General features: G+C 38.0%; 2 protein-coding genes across 8 annotated transcripts in view; one reads left to right on the forward strand and one right to left on the reverse strand.

The window, feature by feature from the left end:
• The window catches only part of TMC6 (transmembrane channel like 6), a 63,547-nt gene extending 56,596 nt beyond the window's left edge, over window positions 1–6,951 (reverse strand). The window contains exons 1-2 of one of the 3 annotated variants that reach the window (XM_023502652.2): window positions 6,801–6,951; window positions 6,157–6,229 (exon numbers count right to left, since the gene is read on the reverse strand). The gene's annotated coding sequence lies outside the window, so the exon portion shown is untranslated. Of the gene's footprint in view, window positions 1–6,156; window positions 6,230–6,795 lie in introns of all 3 variants that reach the window. The other 2 variants (XM_012548631.3, XM_023502654.2) reach the window with 2 other exon arrangements.
• Window positions 6,952–7,005: 54 nt separating this feature from the next.
• Window positions 7,006–26,219, forward strand: TMC8 (transmembrane channel like 8). Of its 5 annotated transcripts, XM_023502659.2 has the most exons (18): window positions 7,007–7,146; window positions 7,336–7,432; window positions 11,200–11,401; window positions 12,487–12,635; window positions 14,202–14,351; window positions 16,756–16,838; window positions 17,236–17,372; window positions 17,764–17,911; window positions 18,527–18,697; window positions 19,234–19,373; window positions 20,623–20,749; window positions 21,115–21,212; window positions 21,918–22,101; window positions 22,866–22,996; window positions 23,097–23,252; window positions 24,179–24,257; window positions 24,429–24,617; window positions 25,638–26,219. In XM_023502659.2, exons 3-18 carry the CDS (start codon window positions 11,235–11,237, stop codon window positions 25,680–25,682), a joined length of 2,154 nt encoding a protein of 717 aa, XP_023358427.1. In that variant the 5' UTR covers window positions 7,007–7,146; window positions 7,336–7,432; window positions 11,200–11,234; the 3' UTR covers window positions 25,683–26,219. The 5 variants fall into 5 exon arrangements, with proteins under 5 accessions (XP_023358431.1, XP_023358432.1, XP_023358427.1 ...); XM_023502663.2 differs by having other exon boundaries at window positions 7,006–7,432; window positions 23,097–23,228; XM_023502660.2 differs by lacking the exon at window positions 7,336–7,432.
• Window positions 26,220–26,301: the final 82 nt, after the last annotated feature.

A 26,301-nucleotide genomic window follows, 5' to 3' on the forward strand; every position in this document is an offset into this window, starting at 1 on the left:
TTGATCTTCAAATACAAGACTCAAGAGAAACATGAAAAGATAAACAGGAAAGAAAAAAAAAAAAGCACATGTTATTTAAAGGTTAAACTGTTTATATCTCTACAGAGGAAGATCTTGAAACTCTTCAACATTCATAAACAGAGGGTATGGCTGTAAGTTGACTTTGCATGTGATGATGTAAAAAAGACATTAAGGAGTAGAAAAAAGGATTATACTGAGAAAAGAGGAAAGAGGTTTAAAATGGAATAAATTAGATTACATGAAGAAGCACAAAAGAACCATTAAAGTGGAGGGAAAGAAGGAAGGAGTTTTAACTATAATCTCATCAGATTTGGGCCCAAAGAGAAAATAATATACACATTCAGTTGGGCATAGAAATTTATCTTACATTATAGGGAAGTAGGAAGAGAAAGGGGAAAGAGAAAGATGGAAGTGGATAGAAAGGAGGGCAGAAGTAGTAGGTGAAAGCAGAAAGAGAATTAGTAGGAAGGAAAAATTGAGGGAGGCAGTAGTCAGAAGCAAAACACTGGTAAGGAAAGACAGAGTGAAAAGAGAACAAATAAAAATATAAATAGGGAAGAAAATGAGATGGAAGGTAATACACAGTTGATAATTATAGCTGTGAATGTGAATGGAATAAACTCTCCCATAAAACAAAAGTATAGGGGATTATAAACCAGAATTCTACAATACAAGAAAATTTTTTACAAGAAACACATATGAAATAGAGAGATACACACAGAGTAAAGGTAAAAGGTTGAAGCAGAATATATTGTGTTTCAGTTGAAGTAAAAAAAAAAAAAAATAGCAATCCGGATCTCAAAGGAAAAGCAATTAATTAATTAATTAGCTAATCTAATTAATTAAAGAGCTAATTAAAAGAGATAAGGAAGAAAATAACATCTTATTAAATGGTACCATAAACAATGAAGTAATAACTATATAAATATATATATGTACTAAAGGGTATAGTATCCAGATTATTAGAGGAGAAGTTAAGTGAGGTATAGGAAGCAAAAAGTAGCAAAATTATACTATTAGGGGACTTCAACCATTTCCTTGAAGAAATAACAGATAATTCTAACCACAAAACAAACAAGAAAGAAGTTAAGGAGGTGAACGGAGTTTTAGAAAAGTTAGATATGATAGACCTCTGGAGAAAAATTGAATGAGGATAGAAAGGAATATGTTTTTTTCTCAGCAGTACATGACACACACAAAAATTGACCATATATTATAAGATAAAAACTTCACAATCAAATGCAGAAAGGCAGAAATGTTAAATGCATCCTTTTCAGATCATGATGCAATAAAAATTACACACAATAAAGGGCCATGGAAATGTAAACTAAAAACTAATTGGAAATGAATCTAATCCTAAAGAATGAGTGGATCAAACCACAAATCATAGAAACAATCAAAAATTTCTTCCAAGAGAATGACAATAATGAGACAATATACCAAAACTTATGGTATACAGGCAAAGCAGTTCTTAGGGGAAATTTATATCTCTAAATGCTTACATGAATAAAGTAGAAAAAAATGAACAAAATAAAATAGAGCTTTTTATGCCCTAATAGATAGTCAGTTTTTGTGTAGGTGCTATGTACTATTGAGAAATCAGTATATTCCTTTCTGCCCCTACTCAATTTTCTCCAGAGGTCTATCATATCTAGGTACTCTAGAATACTATTACCCTCCCCTGTTTCTTTCTTGTTGATTTTGTAGTTAGATTTATCTGATTCTGAGAAGGAAAGGTTGAAGTCTTAAAATAGAGAAAGAAGAGATCAACAAATTGGGCATGCAACTAAATAAAGCTGAAAAAAGAAAAAATTAAAAATCCCCAATTAAACAACAAATTAGAAATTCTGAAAAATCAAAGGAGATTAATAAAATTGAAAGTAAGAAAACTATATTATAAAGTGGTCATCAAAACCATATGGTACTGGGCTAAGAAATAGAGTAGTGGATCAGTGGAATAGGTTAGGTACACAAGACACAACAGTCCATGACTATAGTAATCGACAAACCCAAAGATTCCAGCCTCTGGGATAAGAACTCAATATTTGACAAAAATTTCTGAGAAAGTTGGAAAATGGCAGATATTAGACATTGACCAACATCTAATACCCTATACCAAGATAAGGTAAAAATGGATTCATGATTTAGTCACAAAGATTGACAGTATAAGCAAATTATACTGTAGAGAAAATACATAGAATAAGGGATAGTCTACCTATAAGATCTATGGAGAAGGGGAGAATTTATGGCCAAAGAAGAACAAGAAAATATTATGAAATGCAAAATAGATAATTTTGGTTACATTAAATTAAGGAATATTTGCACAAATAAAACCAATGCAGCCATAATTAGAAAAGAAGCAGAAGGCTAAGGGAAAAATTAGTCAAAATTATAAAAAAAAACCAAGTAATTCCCCAATTGATAAATGGCCAAAAGATATAAAGAGACAATTTTCAGATGAAGAAATTAAAATCATCTATAATCATATGAAAAAATGCTCTAAATTACTATTGATTAAAGAAATGCAAATTAAAACAACTCTGAGGTATCCTATATAACTATCAGATTCCCTAAAATGGTAGGGAAAGAGAATAACAAATGTCAGAAGGAGTGTGGGAAAACTGGAACATTAATGCATTGTTGCTGGAGCTGTGAAATGAGCCAACTATTGTGAAAAACAATTTAAATTATGTCCAAAGGGCTATCAAACTATGCATATCCTTTCATCCAGCACTGCCACTGCTGGGTCTGGATCCCAAAGAGATCATAAAAGAAGGAAAATGTAAATGTAAAAATGTAGCATCTTTTTGTGTGTGTGTGTGTGTGTTTGCAAGGGATTGAAAATCAAGTGGATGTTCATCAATTGGGAAATGGCTGGATAAGTTATAGTATAGGAATGTAATGGAATACTTTTGTTATATAGGAAATGATGAACAGGCTGATTTCAGAAAAGCCTGGACACATTTACATGGATTGATGCTGAGTGAAATGCTCAGAACCAGGAGAACATTATACACAGTAACTGCAAGTTTTTATGATGATCAACTATGACAAATTTAGCTCTTCTCAGCAATATGGTGATCCAAGGCAATTCCAATAGTCTTTAATTGGAAAAATAGTCTTTACACATTCAGAGGGAGAACTCTGGAGATTAAATGTGGATTGAAGCATACTATTTTCACCTTTTAAAAAATTTCTTTGTTTGCTTCCCCCTTTTCTGATTTTTCTCTCACAACATGACAAATATAGAAATATATTTAAATATGTACAGTCATGTATAATCATGATTAATCTGTATTATCCAAATATTCATATATAATTATATGATGTATATAATCTATATCAGATTGCTTGCTGTCTTGGAGAGGAAGGAGGCAAAGGAGAAAGGGAGAAAAAATAAATATTGAAAACTATCTTTACATATAATTAGAAAAAATAAAATATTATTGAGGAAAAATTGTTTTCACATTTAACTGGGGGAAAATAAAATAGCAAATAAATAAGAAAAAAACTAAAAATGAATGTTGAAAATTATCTTTGCATATTTTTGGAAAAAATAAAATACTATTTACCAAAAATATATTAATTAATTAAGTTCTTTTCCAAGTCTCAGTTAATCTGAGGCAACATCCATTCCTGGGGCTAGATAAGAATTGAGACAAAAGATGGCCTAGTTTACCATCACAAAAATTGTCAATTCATGAGGAGAAGACTCAAAGTTTTTAGCCAGAAAAACAATTGTAATTTACATTCATTCTATTGAGTCAAAACATGGTAATAAGCACATTATGAGTCCAGATGAGGAAAAGTCAGTACATTTTGCAGTCTTCATGGACAAAAAGCAACATGTCAAGATGGACATGATTTCAGTGAATGGAAAGTAACAGAAAGACAGTGCCTGACAAGTAGAGCAACACACAAGCAAATACATCAGAAATAAGCCTGGAAAATGGTAGAACATTAAAGGGTCCAACATTCTTCATTGCATTTTACAGAGGAGAAATTGTCAGATATATATATATATATATATATATATGTATATATATATATACATATATATATGTATATATATATATCAGCAACTTATTCAAAATGACAGCAAGTGTCTAATTTTGATTCATAACTCATTTTTCTCTATTTTGGGGGTATTAGTTTGCACCAACTTGGAAGTAAAATAGGCATTTACCCTAAAGCAGCCTGCTCTTTAAAGTTTTCAGTTTTCTTGTTTTTTTACAAGTTCCATAGTATTCGGATCATAACCACAGAATGGTTATGATAGTTCATAAAACATAAGCTCCTTGAAGGGAAGAAGGGACATCATGGAATTCACAGCACTAGTACTGTCTTTCACAAAACAGTTATTTAATAAAAAACTTGACTTGAAATAAATGGAAGAGTAAGTAGGAAATAAGGTTGAGTAGGTAGGGTGGGGCCAGATCATAAAGGGGTTTTAGACTAATATAGCAGCTAGGTGGAACAGTGGATAGAGTGCAAGACCTGGGGTGAAGAAGACTCATTTTCCTGCCTTCAAATCTGGCCTCAGACACTTACTAGCTGTGTGACCCTGGATAAGTTACTTAATTCTGTTTCCCTCATTTTCCTCATTTGTTAAATGAGATGGGAAGGAAATAGCAAACTATTCCAGTATTGTTGCTAAGAAAACCCCAAATGGGGTTATGAAGAGTTGGATATTACTGAAAAAAATGAACATTAATAACAAAACTTAGACAGTTATCCATGTGGAGTCACTGACGATTACTAAACAGTTTAGGGGCACAAGAAAAATGAAAAACCTTTGAATATCCTATTATGTGTAAGGGAGATTGGAATGGAGAAGATGTCAGAGACAGAGAGATTCGTTAGGAGCTTAACTGTAATCAGCAATAACAGTAGAACAAGGCATGAGGAGATTACAAGCTAAACAAGGATTGTAGCAGCAAAAATGGAAAGGAAGGGACACATGTGAGAGACACTTCTTGGAAAGAAAGAACTAGAAAGAAAGAAGTTAAGGGATGAAAGAGAAATAGCATTCAAAGATTCTGGGGTGTCTGGCCTGGGGTCTGAAAGAATGATGATACCATTAATGAAAATGGAAAATAATTGAAAAGCATTGTCAAAATATTTTTAAGAAATAATGACACTGTTGTTATCAACACTTTCCAGTGCCTTCCTGGTTAGTAGTTGCTAATAAGGAGGACCATAGTTCTTACCCATCCCCCTCAGATGAAAACTGTTGAAAGAATATTGTTTCCAGTTGTTCTCCAGAGCAAAACTTCTTTAACTGTGGTTTACAACCCCATATGGGGTCGAATAACTAAATGTGGGGATTGTGAAAAATTTGGCAACAGCAAAAACTATCAAATATTCCACCAAAATATATCTTATTGGTATACAAATTTCCTTTTGTCCTTAATTATATGTATACCAAAGAATTGCTTTAAGATAAATTTTATGATTTATCAATAAGTGTTTGGTTTGTATACCTATTTTATATTACCTATATGTCTAAAATTGCATTAAAAATTTCTTGGATGAAAAAGTTTAAGAAACCCTACTTGAAAGCAAGGATTCTCAACCTGGGGTCCAGGAACTTGCATGTATACATGTGTGTATATACAGATGTGTGTTTATGTATATTTATATATGTACAAATATATATAGATAACTATATTTCCTATTTACATATGTACATATATACTTATACAGATACAGATAACTATATTCCAATATAATGAGTTTCCTTCATAATTCTATACATTTTATTTTATGTATTTAAAAACAATATTCTGAAAAGGAATTACTCCAGGAATCACCAGACTGTCAAAGAGGTTCATGTAACACAAAAAAGGTTAATAACACCAGTCTATTCTAGAGGCACCAGAGACCAAAGTTTCCTTCCCATCCTGGATCCCCAGAGCAAACTCTGGGGGCAGACTAGAGCCTAGGGCAGGTATGGCATACTCAATATGGGCCTCAGTTTCTTTATCTGTAAAATGAGGAGATATGATTAGATGAAAAGTCCCTTTTAATACTAAATCTCATTATCATAAAACCATACACAAATCAAAGAGAAAACAACTAGAACAGTCAGTGGCTGTCACAGGCTTCCAGAGGTAGGCAGATTTGTTGCCTTACCTGTCTAGGCTGCAAATTGCACTGTGGGAGCTGAAGATTCCAATTATAGACCCAGTTTGAGGATATTCAAACTCTATGAGCAGAGAGGGAAAAGGAGCAGAGAACTTTAAGCACTAGAATAAAGATGGGATGTGTTTCTTTAAAACCCATCTATGTCTTTCCCCTCAGTCTACCCCTACCTTAGAAATAGTGAGAGGTTTGTGTTCAAACTTAAGGTTTGTGTTCAAACCCCAACTCTATTATCACTACCTATATAACCTTGAACTAATTAGTTCATATCTCCGAATCTCAATTTCCTCATCTGTAAAATTTCTTATTTCAGAGCATCTGTATATTGGGGGAACAATTCACATCTTTATTTTCACTTACTTTTAACTTCTTTTGTAATTCTATCCACTTTATGCCTTTGAAAACATTATTCTGATAAGAGTTCTCCAAAGGCTTCTGCCCATGAGATCCGAGTGACCCAGAAGATGAAGAACCCCCTAGATTATGCGATCTTTAAGCCTCCTTCCAGCTTTGAGTCAACAAAAATTAGTCTTTCTTTCTCCTTAAAACTACCCAGTTCTAGGTTGCATAGTCCTGCCATGCAACCTCTCTTGTCCCCAGCAATCTTACTCCTTTTTCCCTGCTACTCACCTTACCTGTTTCTCCACTGAACCTTTTGGGGGCAAGATGCTCCTTATTCACATTCTTGTCAGAGGAAATGAGCTAGAGCTCTCCCTTGCTCGCTAGTTTCTGTTCAATCTCTAGATTTGGGTTTAGCTTCAGAGGAAACTGGAGGGGGAGGAGAGGGGGACTGTGGGATGAGACAGACTGAGGCCCAGGGGCAAGTTGTTCCTGTCACGTGATATTCCCCTGTTTCCCCCTTTCCTCCCACCCTCACCTTCCTCCACTCCCAGTTTACTATCAATTCATCAGAGTAAGGCAGACATGTTATCACAGAGAGAGCACTGCATCAGGCTGTATTGAAAGAACGAAGCAAATACTGTGAGTATGGGGACAAGAGGAGAAGCACAAGGGAGTCACTAGAACAAGGGCTGCTCAGGCTGTTCAGAGGGAACTGTGAGATTGGCAAATGGGAAGATTAGGACCCCAGCGTGGTCAGATCTGAACAAGTCAACTTTTGATCTAGAGACAAAGAATCCCCCACCTAAGTCTCAAATACCATTATCTCAGCTCAAGATCCTTTCTGCGACATAACTGCAAAAAGAAAATATCCTTTCAGCTGGCAGAGGTAAAGAGTCTGGAGGAGAGAGATCAGAAGAAGGGAGAGGTATCTTTCAATTCATTCCATTTTCCTGACTTATTTTTGGAACAAGATTAATGTGGGAGAGGTTGGAGGGATGGAAAAAAAGCAGAGTTGGAACCTGGGAAGGGTGAACCCCAAGAAAAGAAGGATCCTTGATATTCTGGGGACCCAGTACTCTACATTGTCTACAATATTACACAGGTTCCTTGTATCTTTGTTCTATTTCTCAGGATATCTAAGTTTCATCCCTAAAGAGAAAATTTGAGTTAAGGGAGTAGGAAGATGCTTACCCTCATCCAAAGGACAGCCCCCAGATCCTGCTGCCCCTGGGAATTCTGGGCTTCTGGTTTTTTCGTTTGCCTCCAAAACTTGGTTAGTTCCTATCTAGCATTGTCTGCATTAGAATCTCAAAGCCCTTTCTCCTCAACTTAAAGGTGGAGAAACTGAAGGCAATGTGATCGTGACTTTTTTTTTTTTAAGAAAGTTTCTAAATATAGAAAAAGTTTTACTGATACCTTTTGTATTTTATCATAGTCATTTTCAATCCCCTTCCTTATTGAATATTCTCTTGGTAACAAAGAAAATTTCAATTTTGGAAATAGGGTCAGTTCTTTCCAAAAGTTTAAGGATTAAGGTGAAAAATAATGAAGTTGCATGGGTATTAGGTAAAACAAAGTATCCTAACTAGTTTTTTTTTCTTAGTCTCTAACTAGTTTGCCCAGGACAAAGACTTGGACCTCCAGGGAGAACAATAAAAAGCTATATACCTTTTCCCTTGGATTCTACTTATGGATATTGCCTTAGATAGAAGTCTGGGTAGAAAACAAAAACTTAATAAGGATACTAATACTCTAAGGAGGAAAGGTTTCAATTTACCAATATGACTATAAATGTATGTATACAGTTCAATGAAGGAAAGTTAGCATAATTACCAAAAAATTCTAAACTATTCATATAATGAAAACTGAGATAGAAAAGTACAAAGGAAGAACAAACTTTTCAGAATGGCCACAATGATTACAGTTGTAATGGCTGACCCATGAAAGAAGGAAGTGTGTTTTGTTATTTCTTCTTTGGCATTTCTATTGACAGTTGGAAAATAAGCATTTGAGTACCTACCTTCTTTAGTGATCTTTCCATTTATATTATTGCTGTCAGAGTTGGTAATGTGCCCTTGATTCTGTTGGCTTTGTTCTTCATTAATTCAGACATATCTTCTTACATTTCTTTGAATTCTTCATGTGTCATTTCTTACTGTATAAATATATTTCATTACATTAATATATCCTAGGTTTTTAAAAATGTATTTATTGATACATTACAAAATACAAATATACAAATACAAAATAGAAAAAAAAGAAAAGAAAAAAACATTGTCATGTGCATAGCAGAATATGAGAGGATTCAAAATATATAACAATAAATTTCCATTTCAAGAAAGCTTGTGTAATAATAGAAAACATTGTATTCAGAACTATCGATCTTTTCTTTGCTTCCTTGTAGATTTTTTTTTGGATGTCTACTTTGTATCTTTTACTTTATTCCTTCCCCCTCTTTCTTTTCCCCTTTCCTCACTCCCACTCCATTTCCCCTAGTTAGTTAAGCACAGACATATTTCTGTATACATACACACACACATACAAACATACATATGGATATACACATACATGTACATAGATACCTATAATCACAGATCAATATACACATATACATTCATATACATCTATGTAAGGCTGTATTATTCTTGTTTGTCCTCTATTTCTCTGAAGGTAGATAACATCATCCTTCTTAGGTCCAAGGTTTTCCATATCTATATCTATATATATATATTTTTTTTTTTTTTCCTTTTCCTTTGCTGAGGCAGTTGGGGTTAAGTAACTTGCCCAGGGTCACACAGCTAGGAAATGTTAAGTGTCTGAGATCAAATTTGAACGCAGATCCTCCCTGACTTCAGGGCTAGTGCCCTGTCTACAGCGCCACCTAGCTTCCCCTTTTCCATATTTTTCAAAATCTAACAACTCATCTTTTCCTATCCTACAGCAATATTACAACCACGTACTATCTAGTTGTTTTGAATAATCTAACACAGCATTAATATGGCTGACATACAGTAAAGTTTCCCTACTTCTTGGGGTTGATTTTTTTTTAGCCATTTCCCATCTTCCCCACCCCTCAGTTCTTTAATACCATGAAAAGGGTTTCTAGGAATATGTTATATATGAAACTTCTGTTTTTCTTGACTTAGTTGGGATATATACCTATTAGGGGAATTAACTGAAGGAATGAATAAAATACAAGGATTTATTATGCATTTATTGAGCAATGTAAATACAAATAAAAATGTCAAGATGGTCTCTACTCCCAAGGAACTCACATTCTTTTTTTGTAAATTGAATTTTTTTCAATGAACAAAAATTTATTTTCTCGTCCTCCCTCCTTCACCCCTCAATGAAAAAGAAGGGAAAAAAAACTCTTGTAGCAAGAATGCATAGTCAAGCAAATCAAATTCCCTTATTCACTATGTCCAAAAAAATACATTTCAATCTGCATTGTGAGTTCCATTATTCTAGCATGTTTCATCATGTATCCATGGGACTGGTGTTTGGTCAAAGATTTTAAGATTTCACAGTTGTTTGCCTTTATAATGTTGCTATTATTTAAATTGTTCTCTTTCTACTCACTTCATTCTGTATCAGTTCATACAATTATTTCCAGATTTCTTTGAAACCATCCCCTTTATCATTTCTTAGAGCATAAATGTATGTCATTACACTTATGTACTATAATTTGTTCAGCCATTTCCAATTGATGAGCATCCTCTTAGTTTCCGGTTTTTTGTCACTACAAAAAAAGCTGTTAGAAATATTTTTGTATGAATGAAGAGCTCACACTCTAATGAGGAAAGCAACATACAGGAGGTATTCCAAGTCCAAGACAGATGGAAATGATCCTTAGGATATAGCAGCAAAGCAAATGGTAATGCATCTTCTTTCATCATAGTTCTACTGAGGCTGCAAAAAACTCTAGTAGAAGAACTTTTGTTTTCTAGGTCTTCTATAACTGTGGCTGCTGAGGTGGGAAAGGTCACAGCATCCACAGAAGCATTGCCAGTTTGAATTTCCAAGAGGATAATGACTTCTTGGGATACTGACTGCTAGAACGAGTCAAAAAGTATCAACAGTGCCCTAAGAGTACTGCACTTTAAGGGCTTTTTAGGCTTCCCTACCTGTTGGTAGCAGTTAGCAGTGGGGTTGGGGTTGGCAAGGAATTATTGAGTCAAAGAGTAAGGAAAGTTCAGTCACTTTTCTTGCATAATTCCATACTGATTTCCAGAATTATTGGACCACATCGCCACTCTACCAATGATACAATAGTTTCAGTCTTCTAACATTAACTATTCTCATCTTTTTTTCCTCCCATTTTTGCCAGTTTTCATGGAGTCAGGTTAAATCTCAGAGTTGTTTGAATTTGTATTTCCCTTTACTATTCATGATTTGGAATATATTTTCATGTGGTCATTTAAAATTTTTTGAAAATGTCATATTTTTTTTTACTTTTTTTGGGGGGGCAATAGATTTTGGTGTTATATATTTGCATCCAAGTGACTTTAAAAAAAAACAAACTATAACCAAACTATAATTTCATTGCTATGGAATTCCCCTTGAGGAACTTCTGTTAAAATATTTTGAATTATTTTATTCCCTGGACTCGATTCTCAGTTCTCCTAACCTGCTCTCTACATGACAGTTCCAAAATGCTGAAGGTAATTCTACTTTCTATATATTCCTCAGGTTCTTCATCCTTTGGAGTCCAGGTTTCTACAGAGATGTCCTCTTTCCTCTCGGGGCAGAGGTCTACTCAATCAGACCCAGAACCTCTTGAATTTCTATCACCTGGGGAGGTGCTTTGGGAGGAGGAGATGGAGAGACTATGTAACAGCAAAGTACCATTACAGGCACTGCCCTATGCCATGATGGATAAACGGCTTATCAGGTGAGTTTCCTAGGAATCCCAAGCAGAAGCATGGACAATGCCCAGGAGGTTTTGCTATTACATTGACCTGCATCTCTAATGTATATGGGAAGTGGAGGAACTGTTTAAACAGCTTAAAGGAAGGAAAATGAGAAAAAGAGAAATGGGGCACAGAGGGATGGCAAATAGATAATGAAACAGGGAATAAAGGAAGGAGCTTGTGGCACCAATCCTAAAATGACCAGCTAGCTCAACAATAACCATTTATGGTTAGGTCTCAAGGAAGATGAATAATTAATCCTTTGCACATGAATTTGAATTTATACCATTCAAAGATGTATTTGTATAAAACATGACCATTGGTCATCTGGCTCAACAGAAATATGTAGGGCAAATTCAAAGAAAGCAACAACTTTAGGGGTTTCATTATTAAAATTAATCAGAGCTTAGTTATATGAAGCAACTTCTGTAGGCAAGTTCCTGGGGAGCCAGAAACAAAAGCAAAACTCATTTTCCTCAAAAAGCCTACATTCTGCCTAGGAGATACAACAGAAAAGAACTGTATTATAGTGAGAAAAAAAAAAATTCTAAAGTCAGAGGAGCTGGGTTCAAATTCTGTCAAATTATTACCTTTATGTCTTTGGGCAGGCCATTTAATTTTCCTGGGTCCCATTTTCCTGAAACTATTAATGAAGGGATTGAACTAGATGGTTTCTGAGATCCCTTCTAGTTTAAGTTCTATAATCTCATGCACCAGGGAAATCAAGGTGAAAGATTGTAAATAAATAGAAATCAGAAAAGATTTCATGAAGGAGTTGACCCATGAGCAATTAGCCTTAAAGGAAAAGATTTCTGAGAAGCAATGATGAGGGAGGACTGCATTCTACAGATGGCAGATGGCCATTCCGATGATGTATGGAGGTCAAAAATAAAATATCACATTCAAGAAACAAATAGCTGATTTTTTTGGTAGAACATAGAATCATGTGGATGTCAAACAATTTCAGAACCTTTGTTTTAGAAGTGGGTAAAGTATGTAGGAAGGTGAGAGGCAAGAAACTGAAACCTCAGAGATGGCCCCCTTCACCTTCATCCCCTTCTCCCAGGCACCTCCGGAAGCCAGATGGGATAAAAATATCTTTTGGGGAACAATGGAAGAAGAAATGGCAGCAAGTCCATCAGCATTTCTTGGATCTAGGCCATAGGCTTATGGGGATCTTTGGGCTTTGGAAGACTGACCTCTATGAGATTGGCGGTAGGATTCACCCCCCCCCAAAAAAAGCCCCCCTAATACTTCTAATTTTCTTTCCCACACCTCCTGCCATTACAGTCAGACAGGGGAGAGGTAGTCTCAATGTCCAATTCTGTACATGATGGGGGAACATCAACACAAAAATCCTGTTGATCAATTCCAGGTTAGTCACAGTCTGGATTCCTCCTTTCAGTCTACCCCCTCAAAGTCAGTTCTCAAGACAGCTAACCTTATTAGGCAAGAGAAACTCTAGGTGGCTATTCTGGATCCCATGAGATGAGTTATGGTCCCAGTCTAACCTCATTTTAAATCCCCACTAGCAAACCTGAGGGAAACTGCCCACACCTGCTAGTGGGTCTCGGGGAGGTAAACTCAGGACTAACTCCATGCCCCAGAGACTTGAGGTTCACATATGGTCAAGTAAGGAAAACAGGTGAATTGCCACTACCCTCTCTGATTCCCCCTATCTCCTTCTCTCCCTCCTTCTAGCTTGAACTTATGCTTTGGAGCCCACCCCATACAACCTTTTTTCCTTTTTGGGGGGTAACTCTTCCTACTTATTTTGATCTTAAGTGACCAATATGAAAATGAAGGTGACCATACATATGATGCTGTCCAAGATTTACACCCACTATCCCAATCAACAACAAACGTGCTCTGTGTATGTGAATCTCAATATTGGGCACTGGAAGTGTAAGAGACACAAAGTTTATGCATGGTTCCTGTCATTACAAGCTTATAGTATCACAGGGATGACTTTGGACCCTCACTCATGCCTCGCTCTGGGCATAGTGTTGCATGTAGAACACAGTCCTTGGCCACCTCTATGCCTTCCTATCCTCTCCCCCAGCTCCTACCACCCTCAATCTGAAGAGTAACAGGTATGGACATAAGCCTTCCAAAACCCAGGGCTTCTGAAAGAACCTTAGTCTAAAGGAGGCACAGGAGTTCAAATCCTATCTCTTCTCATACTCTCTTTCCCATACACATATGCTTTGTAGGAAGCAACTACCTCAACAGTTCAATATGAAAAGCCCTCCCCATTGCAGTAGCTTCTCAGAGATTAATTGGTAAATATTTCACAACCAGCTTGGGTGGAAAATACAATATACACATGACACATTTTTCAATTTAATCAGAATTATTAACATTTTTTCCATCACTTTCTTAAGTCTAGGCAATCAACAAAATAGTAAATTAATCCCTGATTTGTACAATATCTGATTTCAGAGAAGTCAGTATTCACACCAAAATTTTTTTCTTTTTCTTTTTTAATAGTATTTTGTTTTTTCAAATATATGTAACAATAGTTTTCAACATTCATATTTGTAAAACTGTTCTAAATTGTTTTCTATCCCTCCTTTCTCTCTTTCCTCCTCCAGAGAGCTAGTAATCTGATAAAGATTAAATATATGCAATCCTTTTAAACGTATTTCTCTATTTGTCATGTTGTCTTCCTGAAAATGTAACAATCAACTTTCCATAAGTTAAACTGACTCCTGCAAGTTCCTGGGGCCTCTACCCTTTCAATCTGTTCTAAGTCACCTTCTCCATCCTTTTGATCCACAGGGCTCTTTGGCACAGGGATCCAGTCCTATTTCACCTTCCTTCGTTTCCTAATGGTACTCAACCTGCTCACCTTTCTTCTGACCACCAGTTTAGTGCTATTGCCTCTGGCTTGGTTCCAGTCACCTGACCCAGGTCCTGCTTCCAATATCTGTAAGTAGCTGCTTCAGCCTTTCCAGTTCATTTCCCAAACCCTGATCTCAGGTTGTATCCTTCCTGACCTGGTCTGCTCTGCAATGTTCTGTTTTGATGCGGGGTAGGAAGGGATGATATTAGCTTCCTCTCCACATATCCCAGAACTAAGGTCAAATTAGTCTAATGCAGAAGTGTTTAATCTTTGGGAAAATGAATAAAATATGAAGGGTTACTAATGAATACAATATATTATAATTATCAAAAAATCTTTTTAAAAAATAAATTAAAAGAACTCAGATTAAGAATCCCCGTAGGAAAAATAAATAAAAAATAAAAGAACCCCTGCAGAGGGCATGAGGGCAATTGCTCAAGTACCAAGATTAAGAAGTATTTGGAGGAGGGCAGGGAAGAAGGTCTCTCCTGGTTCCTGACTTGTAATGGGATAGCATCAAGGAAAATATTATCAGATCCCCACTCTAAGAATGTTTGTCTAGTGACCTCAAGTTATAGGAATTGGTCTAGCCTTCTGTGGGGTAACATATAATGCCCTGTCCATATAATAATAATAATAATAATAATAAATATTTATATTGTGCTCATTATATGCTAGGTACTGTGCTAAGTACTTTATAATTATTTTATTTCATCCTCAACAAATATATGTGCTATTATTAATGTGTAGGTACTATTATTAATCCCCATTGTATAAGTGTGGAAACTGAAGCAAATAGGTTAATGTTATGGGCCAGAATTTGAACTCCAGGCCCACCACTCAATCCACTGCACCGCCTCACGACCAGATCCTTATTGTTTGAGAGTCCCCAGCAACTCCAGACTCAGCAGATCAGAATGGTCCTTGGAAGAGACCCAATTATTTCCCTTTACTATTCATGATTTGGAATATATTTTCATGTGGTCATTTAAAATTTTTTGAAAATGTCATATTTTTTTTTTACTTTTTTTGGGGGGGGCAATAGATTTTGGTGTTATATATTTGCATCCAAGTGACTTTAAAAAAAAAAAAACTATAACCAAACTATAATTTCATTGCTATGGAATTCCCCTTGAGGAACTTCTGTTAAAATATTTTGAATTATTTTATTCCCTGTACTCGATTCTCAGTTCTCCTAACCTGCTCTCTACATGACAGTTCCAAAATGCTGCTTTTCATCTTGTCATGTGTCCCCATATATCTGAGCATATAAGCATAAGACTGATCAAGTTATAACATCTCTTTGACTAACAGGACAACACGATATAATAGAGAATTGAAATGAGGTGGCTTACATTCAAGCTCTGGCTCTCAGCTTGACTAGATGCATAGCCTAAATAAATCATTTCATCTTTCTGGATCTCAGTTCCTCTATTCCTTCAACTATAAAGTGAGAGGTTTGCTCTAAGACTCTACTTAGGCCGAGCATTTTTCAACAATTTATGATAATTAACTTTTCCTAGTCAATCTTTCTCTACCTCCTTTGGGGTAAGAGAGATCAGAATTAGTGAGGTAATATTAGAAAAGTGGGGAAGTAGAGAAGCTGTGTGATCATGGGTGCATTTTTAAAAGTTTGTGTCAGACTTGCTCTTTTCAACAATGAGGTGATTCAGGCTAATTCCAATAGACTTAGGATGGAGAGAGCTGTCTGCACCCAGAGAGGATTATGGGGACTGAATGTGGATCACAACATAGTATTTTTCACCTTTTTTTGCTGTTATTGTTTGCTTGCTTGTTTTCTTTCTCATTTTTTTTTCCCTTTTTGACCTGATTTTTCTTGTGCAGCATGACAAATGTGATAATATGTTTAGAATTGCACGTTTAACCTATATTGGATTGCTAATTGTCTAGAGGGGAAATGTGAAGGAGGGAGAAAAATTTGGAACACAAGATTTTGCAGGGGTGAATGTTGAAAACTATCTTTACATGTATTTTGAAAATAAAAAAGCTATTATTATTATAAATAAATAAATAAAAACTTGTGCCATTCTACTCAGAGCCCAAACCAGCAATTTGCTGCTTTTTGTTTGTTTGTTTGTTTGTTTTGTCCAGGGCAAACAGCACAAAATGTATCCTCAAATCAACTTAAAACAAATTCAGCTGTATAGGGAGAGTTTGGGGTGGTAGTAAGAGTTCAGACACTTCAAAGCACAGGCTGATAGTGGAGAGGCTACTGAGGAGAGGGAAACAGACAGAGCCAGGATAAGGAGAAGCTCATCTGAAGGGCAGCCAGATTTGGAGAAGGAAGGTCTACCCCCTGATAATTTCCCTTTTTTAACTTAGTTACTAACCTCAGTTGTTTCTACATTGCTAAAGAACTGTTAAATATTGTCATTGCCCTCTGAATTGTGTCATCCTGGAGCAAATCTTTGATTACCCAGCCATACTTATGGCCCTGTTTTCTACCTAACCTGCTCCTCTTTCTCCTAGCATACCCTTGTTCTAGCAGCCATGAACCCCAGCCTGGTCTGAACCAGATCCATTTGCACTTGTGGGATATCTTCACTGGGAGGGTAAGTGTGACCTTGTCTGAACAATAGAGTGGAGAAAAGATAAGAGGAGGGAAAGAGGAAAATCTAGATGGAATCACCTTTAGGCTAACAAACTGAGCCCCCAATTTTTTTGAGATATCTTGGATCAGGATGTCCCAAAAAGCATAGACATATTTCCAGACTGGGCCAGTTTGTCCAAAGTCTCAGGCCAGAATGTTCTCATCTTTTTTAACATCCAACAAAACGTCAGGTTACTTTTTGGGTCCCACAGTACACCTATCTTACCTTCTAAGAAAATCACACCCTGTTCAAAGCTTGACTGAGAAAGAAAGATCATGATCAAACTGGGGAATAAGCAGGGAGAACATCTCTTGGTCTCTGAGATGGATCTGCCCTTCCTCGTTCACCCTTTCCCCAGGCTTTCATCAATACCTACCTTTTTTATGGCTCATATCGAATGGGACCAGAGAGTGATTCCCAGTACAGCATTCGCCTGGCCTACCTACTCAGTCCACTAACCTGCCTGCTTCTCTGCTTCTATGGTACCGTACGACGGTAAGATTAGAATTCTTGTTCCCTCCTCACTTCTCCATCCTTCCACCCCAGATCTGGGTTACTTTTCTTTCCTAAAACCTAGCTCCATTTAGCCACTTGTCTGTACCAATGGTATTTTTTCTGTTCAGGGTTGCTCAGTGAGCACAGGGTCTACCTGCAGTGCCCTGAATGTTTGCCTCCCCATCTCTGTTCAATGGCCAGAAGGGCTGCAAACATGTGTCTCTTAGTCTCTGGGGTAAAGAAGAGAAGGTAAAGCCCTGAGTCAGTAAGGGCTTGAGAGGATCTGGAGCACTGTTCTGCCCCCTTCCTTCCTCCAGTTCCCAAGATGCACACGCACATGTGCACACACATGCTACACATGCATGCACACATATATACCTCTTCTGTCTAGCATGGTGAAAGGGCTGCTCCATAAGCAATTGCTGGGCAAGGATTACAGGCCCCGACTCAGCAGTAAGGTGTTTGTCTCTTGGGATTTTTGCATCCGAAACCGGGAAGCTGCCATCATCAAGCAACACAGCAACAGCAATGAGTTCAAGGTGCTGTATCTGGGACCTATGATGTTGATGGGGTGGGAGGACAGTGCTTAACAAAGGAAGAGGGGGAGAGGGCTAATCTACACAGATATCTCAGTCAGGGTATGTATGAGATGAAGATTCTCCATTAAGGCTGAGCATTTAAGAGCTAAAAGACACAAGAAGAAGGAAGAAGTTCTGATTTCTTAGACTCTGATTAGTGACTTTTGCATCTGTACAAAAGACATAAAATATTCCGAGAGTAAATGGCAGGAAATATGCCCTCCGTTCAGTTAGGATGAAGAGTGGTAGTGAAGAACCTGGAACAATGAGAGGCCTGTATGGTGGGGGAGCTAGGTAAGTTTTATTTGAGATTGTAGTCTTAGAGCAAGGAAATGTCTCACACACTGCATTTGACCATGTCCTCCACCAGGACCCTACTCCTATTTCTCATTTAAATGTATCTTTAATACATCTCTGCATTATCCCTAAACATGATTCTTTTCTGCTTTTGTTCATCCCCTGTGACCAGGTGCCTATATTAGGTACAACATAATCCTTTTACCGTTCCCATCCTCATCCTTCCCCTGCCCTAATAACATCCCATCCCACCTTTATCATCTTGTTTTCCCATTCCAGATAGAGCTCCAGGAGGAGCAGCGTGCTCTGCAGATACAACAGCAGACAGGAAAGCAAAGGGCCCGGCAGCTTCTTTCTTATGTAGGGCTCAACATGTGCATTGGACTCCTCGTGGTTGGGGGTATCAGTGCCATCTATTGGGCCACCAAATTCTCTCAGAACTACAAGGATGTGAGTAGTGGTCTTTTCTGAGTAGTGGTCTTTTCCTTCTTCATGAGGACCCATTGTTAAATAAGCCCACTCCTCTTCTGGGAACCAGCCTCCACTGATGATAAGAGAATTATATGACAATATGATAATGGGGGATTCTCGGTTTAATCCCTGTGCTACTTCATTGTGGCATGATGTATACCAAGAATTTTGAAAGTTACACCATAAAAGTTTAAACTATAAAAAACCCTCCCAAAATGGAAAGCTCTCAGTATGGGACCTGTGATAGAATTTTTATCAGTTGTTTAAAGACGAGCTAAGTGTGGATATTATAATCATTACCAGAGTATTGATTTTTTTCTTTTTTTTTTTTTTTTAGCCATAGCAATTCTTTTAAGACTTTCTACCAAAGCATGGAAATGATTACAATTTGAATTAGTAAAAGGTGTAGACACACAATGAATTCTTATATGAAAGTAATCCTTCCTTCCTTCTGGATCTGCTTTCTGTGGACATCCTGCCTACCAACTTATCCCCTTATCTCTTTTTTCTACTAGGAGTCCCTCTCTTTGCTGCTTCAATATCTGTCTCCTGGAGTCATTTCCCTTGTTAACAGTCTGGGGCCCTTGGTATTTGGATTCCTGGTCAAACTGGAGAATTATCCCCCCAACACTGAGATCAATCTCACCCTTTTCTGGTTAGTACTACCTTGGTAAGGGACAAACCCCTAGGCTTGAGTTCAAAATGTTGGTGTCTGTGGATCTGTTTTTAAGTCAAAGCCAAAGAGACCTCCCAAAAAAAGGCTCCCTGAATTCGTGACTGCTATCACCCAAGGATCTAAGGGATTTCCTTTTTAGATTATTACACTGGAACTTCAGTTCTTTCACTCCTTTCAGTTGTATTCCTCAATAGTAAGTTGAGTAAGTTCACCATATTATACTCAACCAACTATTTATTGCAACAGGAAAGTACTTGATCATAGGAATCCAAGAGTACAAACGTAAGACACAGAAGCAAATTTTAAATACATGGTAAAATTAGAGACTATATTAATCTACCTTAAAGTAGAAATTGTACTCAAGATTTTATTGAGTTCTGAATTATTTCTGTCCAGTTTTCCAAGCTTAGCTCTGCCCAACCTGTCTTTCTCTACCTGCCTCTCAGATAAGTTTCATTCACAAATTTTTGTATTCAATACAGAAACTATCCTCTCTCAGCTTTGCTGGACACTGAGGAAACAGCATCTAGCTTTCTTTTTTAGGGTTTCTGGGCAATTGTACAAGTTCTAATGAGCGCATACTTATATGCATTTTGCTTAAAATGTCCCAGTTCTCATCAGTCTTTCTGACTAATGTATATTTTATCTTCTCGTTCATACATGTTCCCAGTAGCATCTTGTTTGGTCCCTTATCACATGTTAACAATTAAAAGCATATGCATTAGTATCTCTCACATATAAAATGGTTTTATCTCTGTTATAATACAAGCATGATGAAGAAAGTACTATTCAAGCTGCCCATTTCTTGGAAATAGCTTCCTTGAGAGGCTGACTTCATAAATGACAGTTACTTTATTCTTCTACCGAACACTCCTGGATGCTATTGTCAGAGACCATGGGTAAACCATGAGTATGACCTAATATAAGATTTCTTACAATTTTCTATGTTCGCATCCATGTGATCTGTTGATCTTAATCCATCTATAAGGACCAGACCTTTGGGCATTCTTGCCTAAACTTGTTCAAAGGATCACTAGAAGCTGAAATGAGTGGTCTCCCTCTTAGATATGGCAGACTTCTGAAGGACCATGCTGACTTCCCCTTCCACTTCCATAGAGTAGGTGCTCCCCAGGTCTGTGCTTACTCAGTCTTAATGACCTGGGCATGCAGTGGGTACCTCTATAAGCTGGATTCTCTCCTTTTTACTCTGTGATTTGTACTTCCACAGGTGCGTGGTTCTGAAGCTGTCTAGCTTGGGCATGTTCCTTTTTTCACTGAGACAACAAACCATGCAATGTCCTGGTAGAAATGACCATTCCAGTTGTGAGCCTCATGATTATAATCCATGCAATCAGGTGACAAGCACTTCAGGCTGAGGTGGAGGGGAACCTAGGCTGCTGCCCCCTTTCTCTCAGAAGTCAGGACAGTTAGGATCACAACTGGTCAGTGACAGGACTCAGATCCAGCCTTTGTATTTTCCTTTGGCTCCCCTGCCTCCTTTTTGGAGACTTTATATTTTAGCATAACCCCTGAAATGCTTGGCTCTGATCTTTCCCCTCCCTTCTCCATCACTGACCAGACCAATCAGATACTTTGCCTTCAGGGTTGGGAATGTAACATCAGACCACACATGCCTGAGGGTAGTGGATGGCCCTTTTCTAGAGGGTAAAAGGGGGAAAGGGTATGGGTCACTGGGGTCCTCTCTGTTTTCTGTTTCCAGTGCTGGGAGAACTTAGTGGGTCAGGAGTTATACAAATTGAGCATATTTGACTTCTTCCTCATGCTGGCCTTTGCTTTCTTGATCACCCTACCAAGGAGGTAAGAAACACTGCCTCCTTTATCCAGCCCTGTCCTCATTGTTCTGGAAGATGAGGGGGAAATACCAAGGAAAATGCGTCAGGGGCTAGAGAGAGTGATGAGAATGGAGTGTGCATATATGTGCATAACTGTGTTCACCAGTATAGATAGGGATAGGTATAAAACACCATACATAAGTGTGTATATGTGCATCACAAATCTGGATCAGTGTGTGTGTGTGTGTGTGTGTGTGTGTGTGTGTATCTGTGATTAGTATATTAGGGAAGGAAGAAAGAAAGGGAGGGAGGGGAAAAAGGAGAGGAAGGAGAAGAAAGAAGGGAAAGAGAGTGAATGGGAGGGAGAGAGGAGGGGAGGAAGGGAGAGAAACAGAAACAGAAAAGCAGAGAGGGGGAACAGAGGAAGGGTGAAAGGGAGAAAGGGAGGGAGGGAGAGACATAGACAGAGACAAAGACAGAATATATGTTCAAAAAGCATGAGAAAAAGGTTAGAGTAACTGGACTACCCCCTAGAAACTCTATGTTGTATGCAGATGCCTTTTTGGATCTTGGGTAAGTATTTGTCTTCTTTAGGCCTAAGTCCTCTTCCATGAGCTTTGACATCCTGCAGTTCCATGATTTTAAGTAATAGATAAGTATCTCTTACTTTTTTGCACGTATGCTGTCTAGAGAGTATTCAGTGGTACTCTTGTTCACCACCTCACTTCAGGCTGCTGGTGGATAATCTTTCAGGCCAGTTCTGGCTCTGGCTGGGTAGAGAAGAATTTCTGGTGCCCAAGAATGTGCTGGACATTGTGGCTGGACAGACTGTCACCTGGATGGGCCTTTTCTACTGTCCCCTCCTTCCCCTGCTTAGCAGCATTTTTATTTTCTTCACCTTTTATGTCAAGAAGGTAAGAAGCCATTAGTGGAAAGAGATTAAGCATTTATATATTATATTTATATAGTACCAACCAGGTTGCAGTATAAAGTGCTAAGCATTTTGCAAATATTATCTCTTTTGATTCTCCTGCAAGTGGGTTATTTTACAGTTGAAGAAACTTAGATTAAGTGATTTGCCCAGTGTAACACAACTAGTGTCTGAGACATGATTAGAATGCAATGTTCTATCTACTGTGCTATCTACTGGAACAGTAGAGAAATACACACACATACACACAGAGATCAGATAAATTTGAGATAGAAGCTCTGAGAAGATTATCCCTAAGGTTAAGAGAAAATAAGAACTTAAAATGCAATTTTTTTCCTATTCTAAATTCAACTGAGAAATAAGTATCCATATAACAGACTCCAGTTATCTTGTCTCTCAGAGAATACTGCCCAAGTCAATGAGTACCTAGATCCTAGGAGGCAACAGGATAGAAAAAGGAGGTAGAAAGAGTGTCCTTCCAAGGCAATAGTGGAAAGAAAGTGCAACCTCTTTATGTTGGCTCCCTGAAGCAAAGCCCTAGTTGTTCAACCCTCGTTATTGCTCTCCTTAGAGAGCAATCTCTATAAAAATCTCCTTAGAAGGAGAGAAAAGTCAGATTTACAAGTTGTGATACTTTAGCAAGGGTGAGGACATTGGCCAGGGAAATCACAGTAAGCATTGGGTTATGCTCATTCTGCCTTTTAAATCTTGGAGAGATATATCCTCTCCTCTCTCATCTCCCAATAGTACACTCTCCTCAGAAATTGCAGGCCCTCCCCTCGCCTCTTTCAAGCCTCCAGTGCCACTTTCTTCTTCCAACTGGTCCTCCTGCTAGGCCTCCTTGTGGCTACTGTACCTCTTCTCTATGTCATCAGCAGGTAAGAAGTTTCAGGGGGAGGGGAGGAGTTTTCCTTCTGGAGGCACCTACACTCCTCCATTCTCTTTGATCTCCCTTCTCTAACTTTTCCCCTGAAACAGCCATTCCTCTGAAAATTGCGGCCTCTTTTCCAACTACTCAGCGCCCTGGCAGGTGGTTCCAGAAGCACTGGCCATGCGACTCTCACCACCAGCCCTGAAAGTCTTTCACTACTTTGGTTCCAATGCTTTCTGGTATCCCATCCTCATCTTACTTAGGTACCATCTCTGAGTCAGAGGAGGGGTGGGGGTGCAGGAGCCAAAGAACAAAAGGCAAGTGCACCTGGGAGCTAGTAGTACATCTGTGAGAGCTAGAACTGGCTTATTTATTTTTCCTAGTGTTTCCAACACTGTGCTCCATATATGTAGGTGCTTGGTACATGAGTATTAAATGAATGAATGAATGGAATCAGTCTGATGTGAAGATGGGAAATATAGAGAGACCAGAAAAGAAACAGAGGATCAAAATTTTATGTAGGAATTCTGAAATAATTATAGAGCTAAGGAGAGAGCCATTTTTCCTCCTTTTTCATGAAGATCAATGACTTGAAGATCAATTAAGCTAGCTAGTCACAGTTTTCATTATTTATCCTTACAATGTTGGCTGCCCTGATGTTGATTTTTTTGTGTGTATGAAGTGGAAACTAGAAATTTCCTTTTCCTTTTTTTTCCTCTGGGCCTCATTTTACTCATCTGTAAAATGAGGAATGGCCGCTAAAGTACCTTCTAGCTTAAAATCTATGATTTTATAGTCATTTAAAAAAAAAAAGTCATGCAAAATGTTCTTTGCTCTAGAAACAAGTCTAAATCCTAAATCTGTGCTTAGTGCCACTGACCACTTTTTAAGTAATTGAAAAGAGATAGGAAGAATGAGGCTTCCCTGTATTTTGTAGCCTGGTGCTCCCAAACACTTTTCAGACTGATTTTGACCATTAAGAGAAAGGGACTTCTGGATCTATAAAGTATGTTTATAGGATACAAATCAGCACCTGGAGATTTGGAGCGAACTCAGATGGATGGAAGGGTGTGCTGCAGCAGTAGGAGTTGAGAGGGCTGAAGGAAAAGCAGCTAAGGATAAGGAAGATATGCCCAGAGCTGAATGAAGCATGAGATATGTTACTTTCTATTTTCCTGTTTCCTCAAAGCCTTGCATTGACTGCATGCCTCTCCCAATCTGGGGCCAATAAAAGGGCCATCAAGGGCCTGAGGAGACAGCTGCAATGGGTGAGTGCACTGAAGAGGCAGGTATGGAAGGGGCTCTGAGGCAGACAATGAGCTAAGGTTGGGACCATGAGCTAGGGATGAATGGAGTCTTGTCCCAGTAGGAAATTAAGCAGGATTTCACTCTTTAATTACCATTTCATCTGAGTATACATTCTTTAATTCTGCTTTTAGCAAGTACGGGAAAAGTGGCACCTGGTAGAGGACCTGTCACGACTTCTGCAAGAGTCAGGAGGATCTGATTCTTGGGGACCTGAATCCCTGAGTTCCCGACCTTCCCGTCCCAGATCCTTCTGCCCTGGATTCCCTTGTCCTGGATCTCCAAAGCCCAGATCATTTATGGCAGGATCCACTCATTCTCAGGTCATTAGTTCCTTCTCCTTTCTTTGATCTACCACATTTCCCTTTCTTTCCACTTCAGAGTTCTAGTCCCAGGGAAACTAAGAAAAAGAGGCCTCAGGTGTGACCTCTTTATCCCTTAAAGTTGGAGGCTTTAGGTCTAGTGAAAAAGAAACTTCTGGATGATCAGTGCCCCTAGTCTTCCCTCCTTTCAATCACAGAACTTTTTTTCATTGCACTGGTTTTTTGAAATCACCTACCTTTTTTTCCTCATGTTCCTTGGTCATACAGTTGATCTCCCCAGTGGAGTCTCTCTCTGGACCAGAGACCTGGAAGTATGTGTTGTATATGCCCGCATTTCCATATTAGAGGAACTTTTGCATGATCAATGCTCCTAATTTCCCTTCCTTTTAATTGTAGCACTTTTATGCTATTAATTTATTTTTTTAACCATTGCATTGTCCCAGGCCTCTAAGATTTTCTGGGAAACAGGGTTAACATACTTAGGTGACTAATGTAATACATTTTCTCATTAGTCAAGTAGACCACACCTAGCTGATACCCATATGGTCAGCCAGTTGACTATCAATACCTTGCTGCACACTCACTCTCTCTCCCCTTTTCCTCCCCTGCCTTTATTCGAGATTGAGTTAGGGCCACTGAATTCCTTTCAGTTCTTACCATGCCCCAAAGAACTAATACAGAGCCAGGTATATTGCCCTGAAGTTTTAAGCTTTAAAACATTTAATATCACTGGAGGGGAAAGGAAGACCTTTGTCCTACATTCCTGCTACCTGGGCAAAATCCCAGCTCTTTGATGTGTGTAAAATGGGAGAGGAGTAGTATTATAATATTTACCTAACAAAAACCTTTCTAGGAAATTACTTGGTAAACGTTTAAGCCCAGTGATTTGACAATCAGCAGCCTGTACATAGTCCTATTGTCTGAATTGATTATCTTTCTCTAGAAACCTGAAAAATAATGATTTGGGGAGAAAGAGACTGACAAAGTGTTTTCTAACCATTATATTTCTCTCCTCACTAGGAAGTTTATGGCATACCTACTCCATTTGGAGAAGAAACCACTTGATAAGATGGAAGCATATGAGATCTATACAGTCCCATGCAGGACTAGCTGTTTCTTCTTCCACTACTCTTGAAAAGAGCATTTGATGCTAAAAATGAAAGTGACAGGGCATGAAACTTGAATAGCCAGTGACAGTAGGGAACTGGAAGCAGAGACAGAGACTGGATGCAAAAAAAAGATCTTGAAGTCTCCCAAGATAGGCTTACCTTTGGGCTGGTGAGCTGGAGAGTGAAGGCTGATTTCCTTTCTAGTGTTTCTGCTTTCTACTATCCATAATCCACAGATAATATCACAGATACATTTACATAAGCACATGAGCATGGCACATACACACACACACATACACACATACCTTGACTTACCTTCCCATGTTTCTTTCTATGATCTATGGTTATCAGCAATTAAGCAATGTTACCAGCCACCCTCAAAGACCTAGCAGGGCACTTGGGAAGAGTTTGAGAAGTTGACTTCATATGGAACATGTGAACCATTTCCTTTGTCTTTTTTTTTATATATTCAATAAACTACATGATTATGGTATATTAAGTATCTGAGTTGTGTCTATGGGGTGAGTGGTTTTCAAAAAATTGAGTCAAGGTTGAGGTTCTAAAGCCATCCAAAC

The sequence above is a fragment of the Sarcophilus harrisii genome, chromosome 4 (assembly GCF_902635505.1).
Source record: "Sarcophilus harrisii chromosome 4, mSarHar1.11, whole genome shotgun sequence".
Classification (NCBI taxonomy): Eukaryota; Metazoa; Chordata; class Mammalia; order Dasyuromorphia; family Dasyuridae; genus Sarcophilus; species Sarcophilus harrisii.

Excerpts from the sequence above, each read along its gene's own strand:
- TMC8 (XM_023502659.2), top strand. The coding sequence starts at position 11,235 with ATGTCCTCTTTCCTCTCGGGGCAGAGGTCTACTCAATCAGACCCAGAA. Across the intron at positions 22,102-22,865 it reads TCACCTTTTATGTCAAGAAG|TACACTCTCCTCAGAAATTG; the intron begins GTAAGAAGCCAT and ends ATCTCCCAATAG. Across the intron at positions 23,253-24,178 it reads CCCATCCTCATCTTACTTAG|CCTTGCATTGACTGCATGCC; the intron begins GTACCATCTCTG and ends GTTTCCTCAAAG.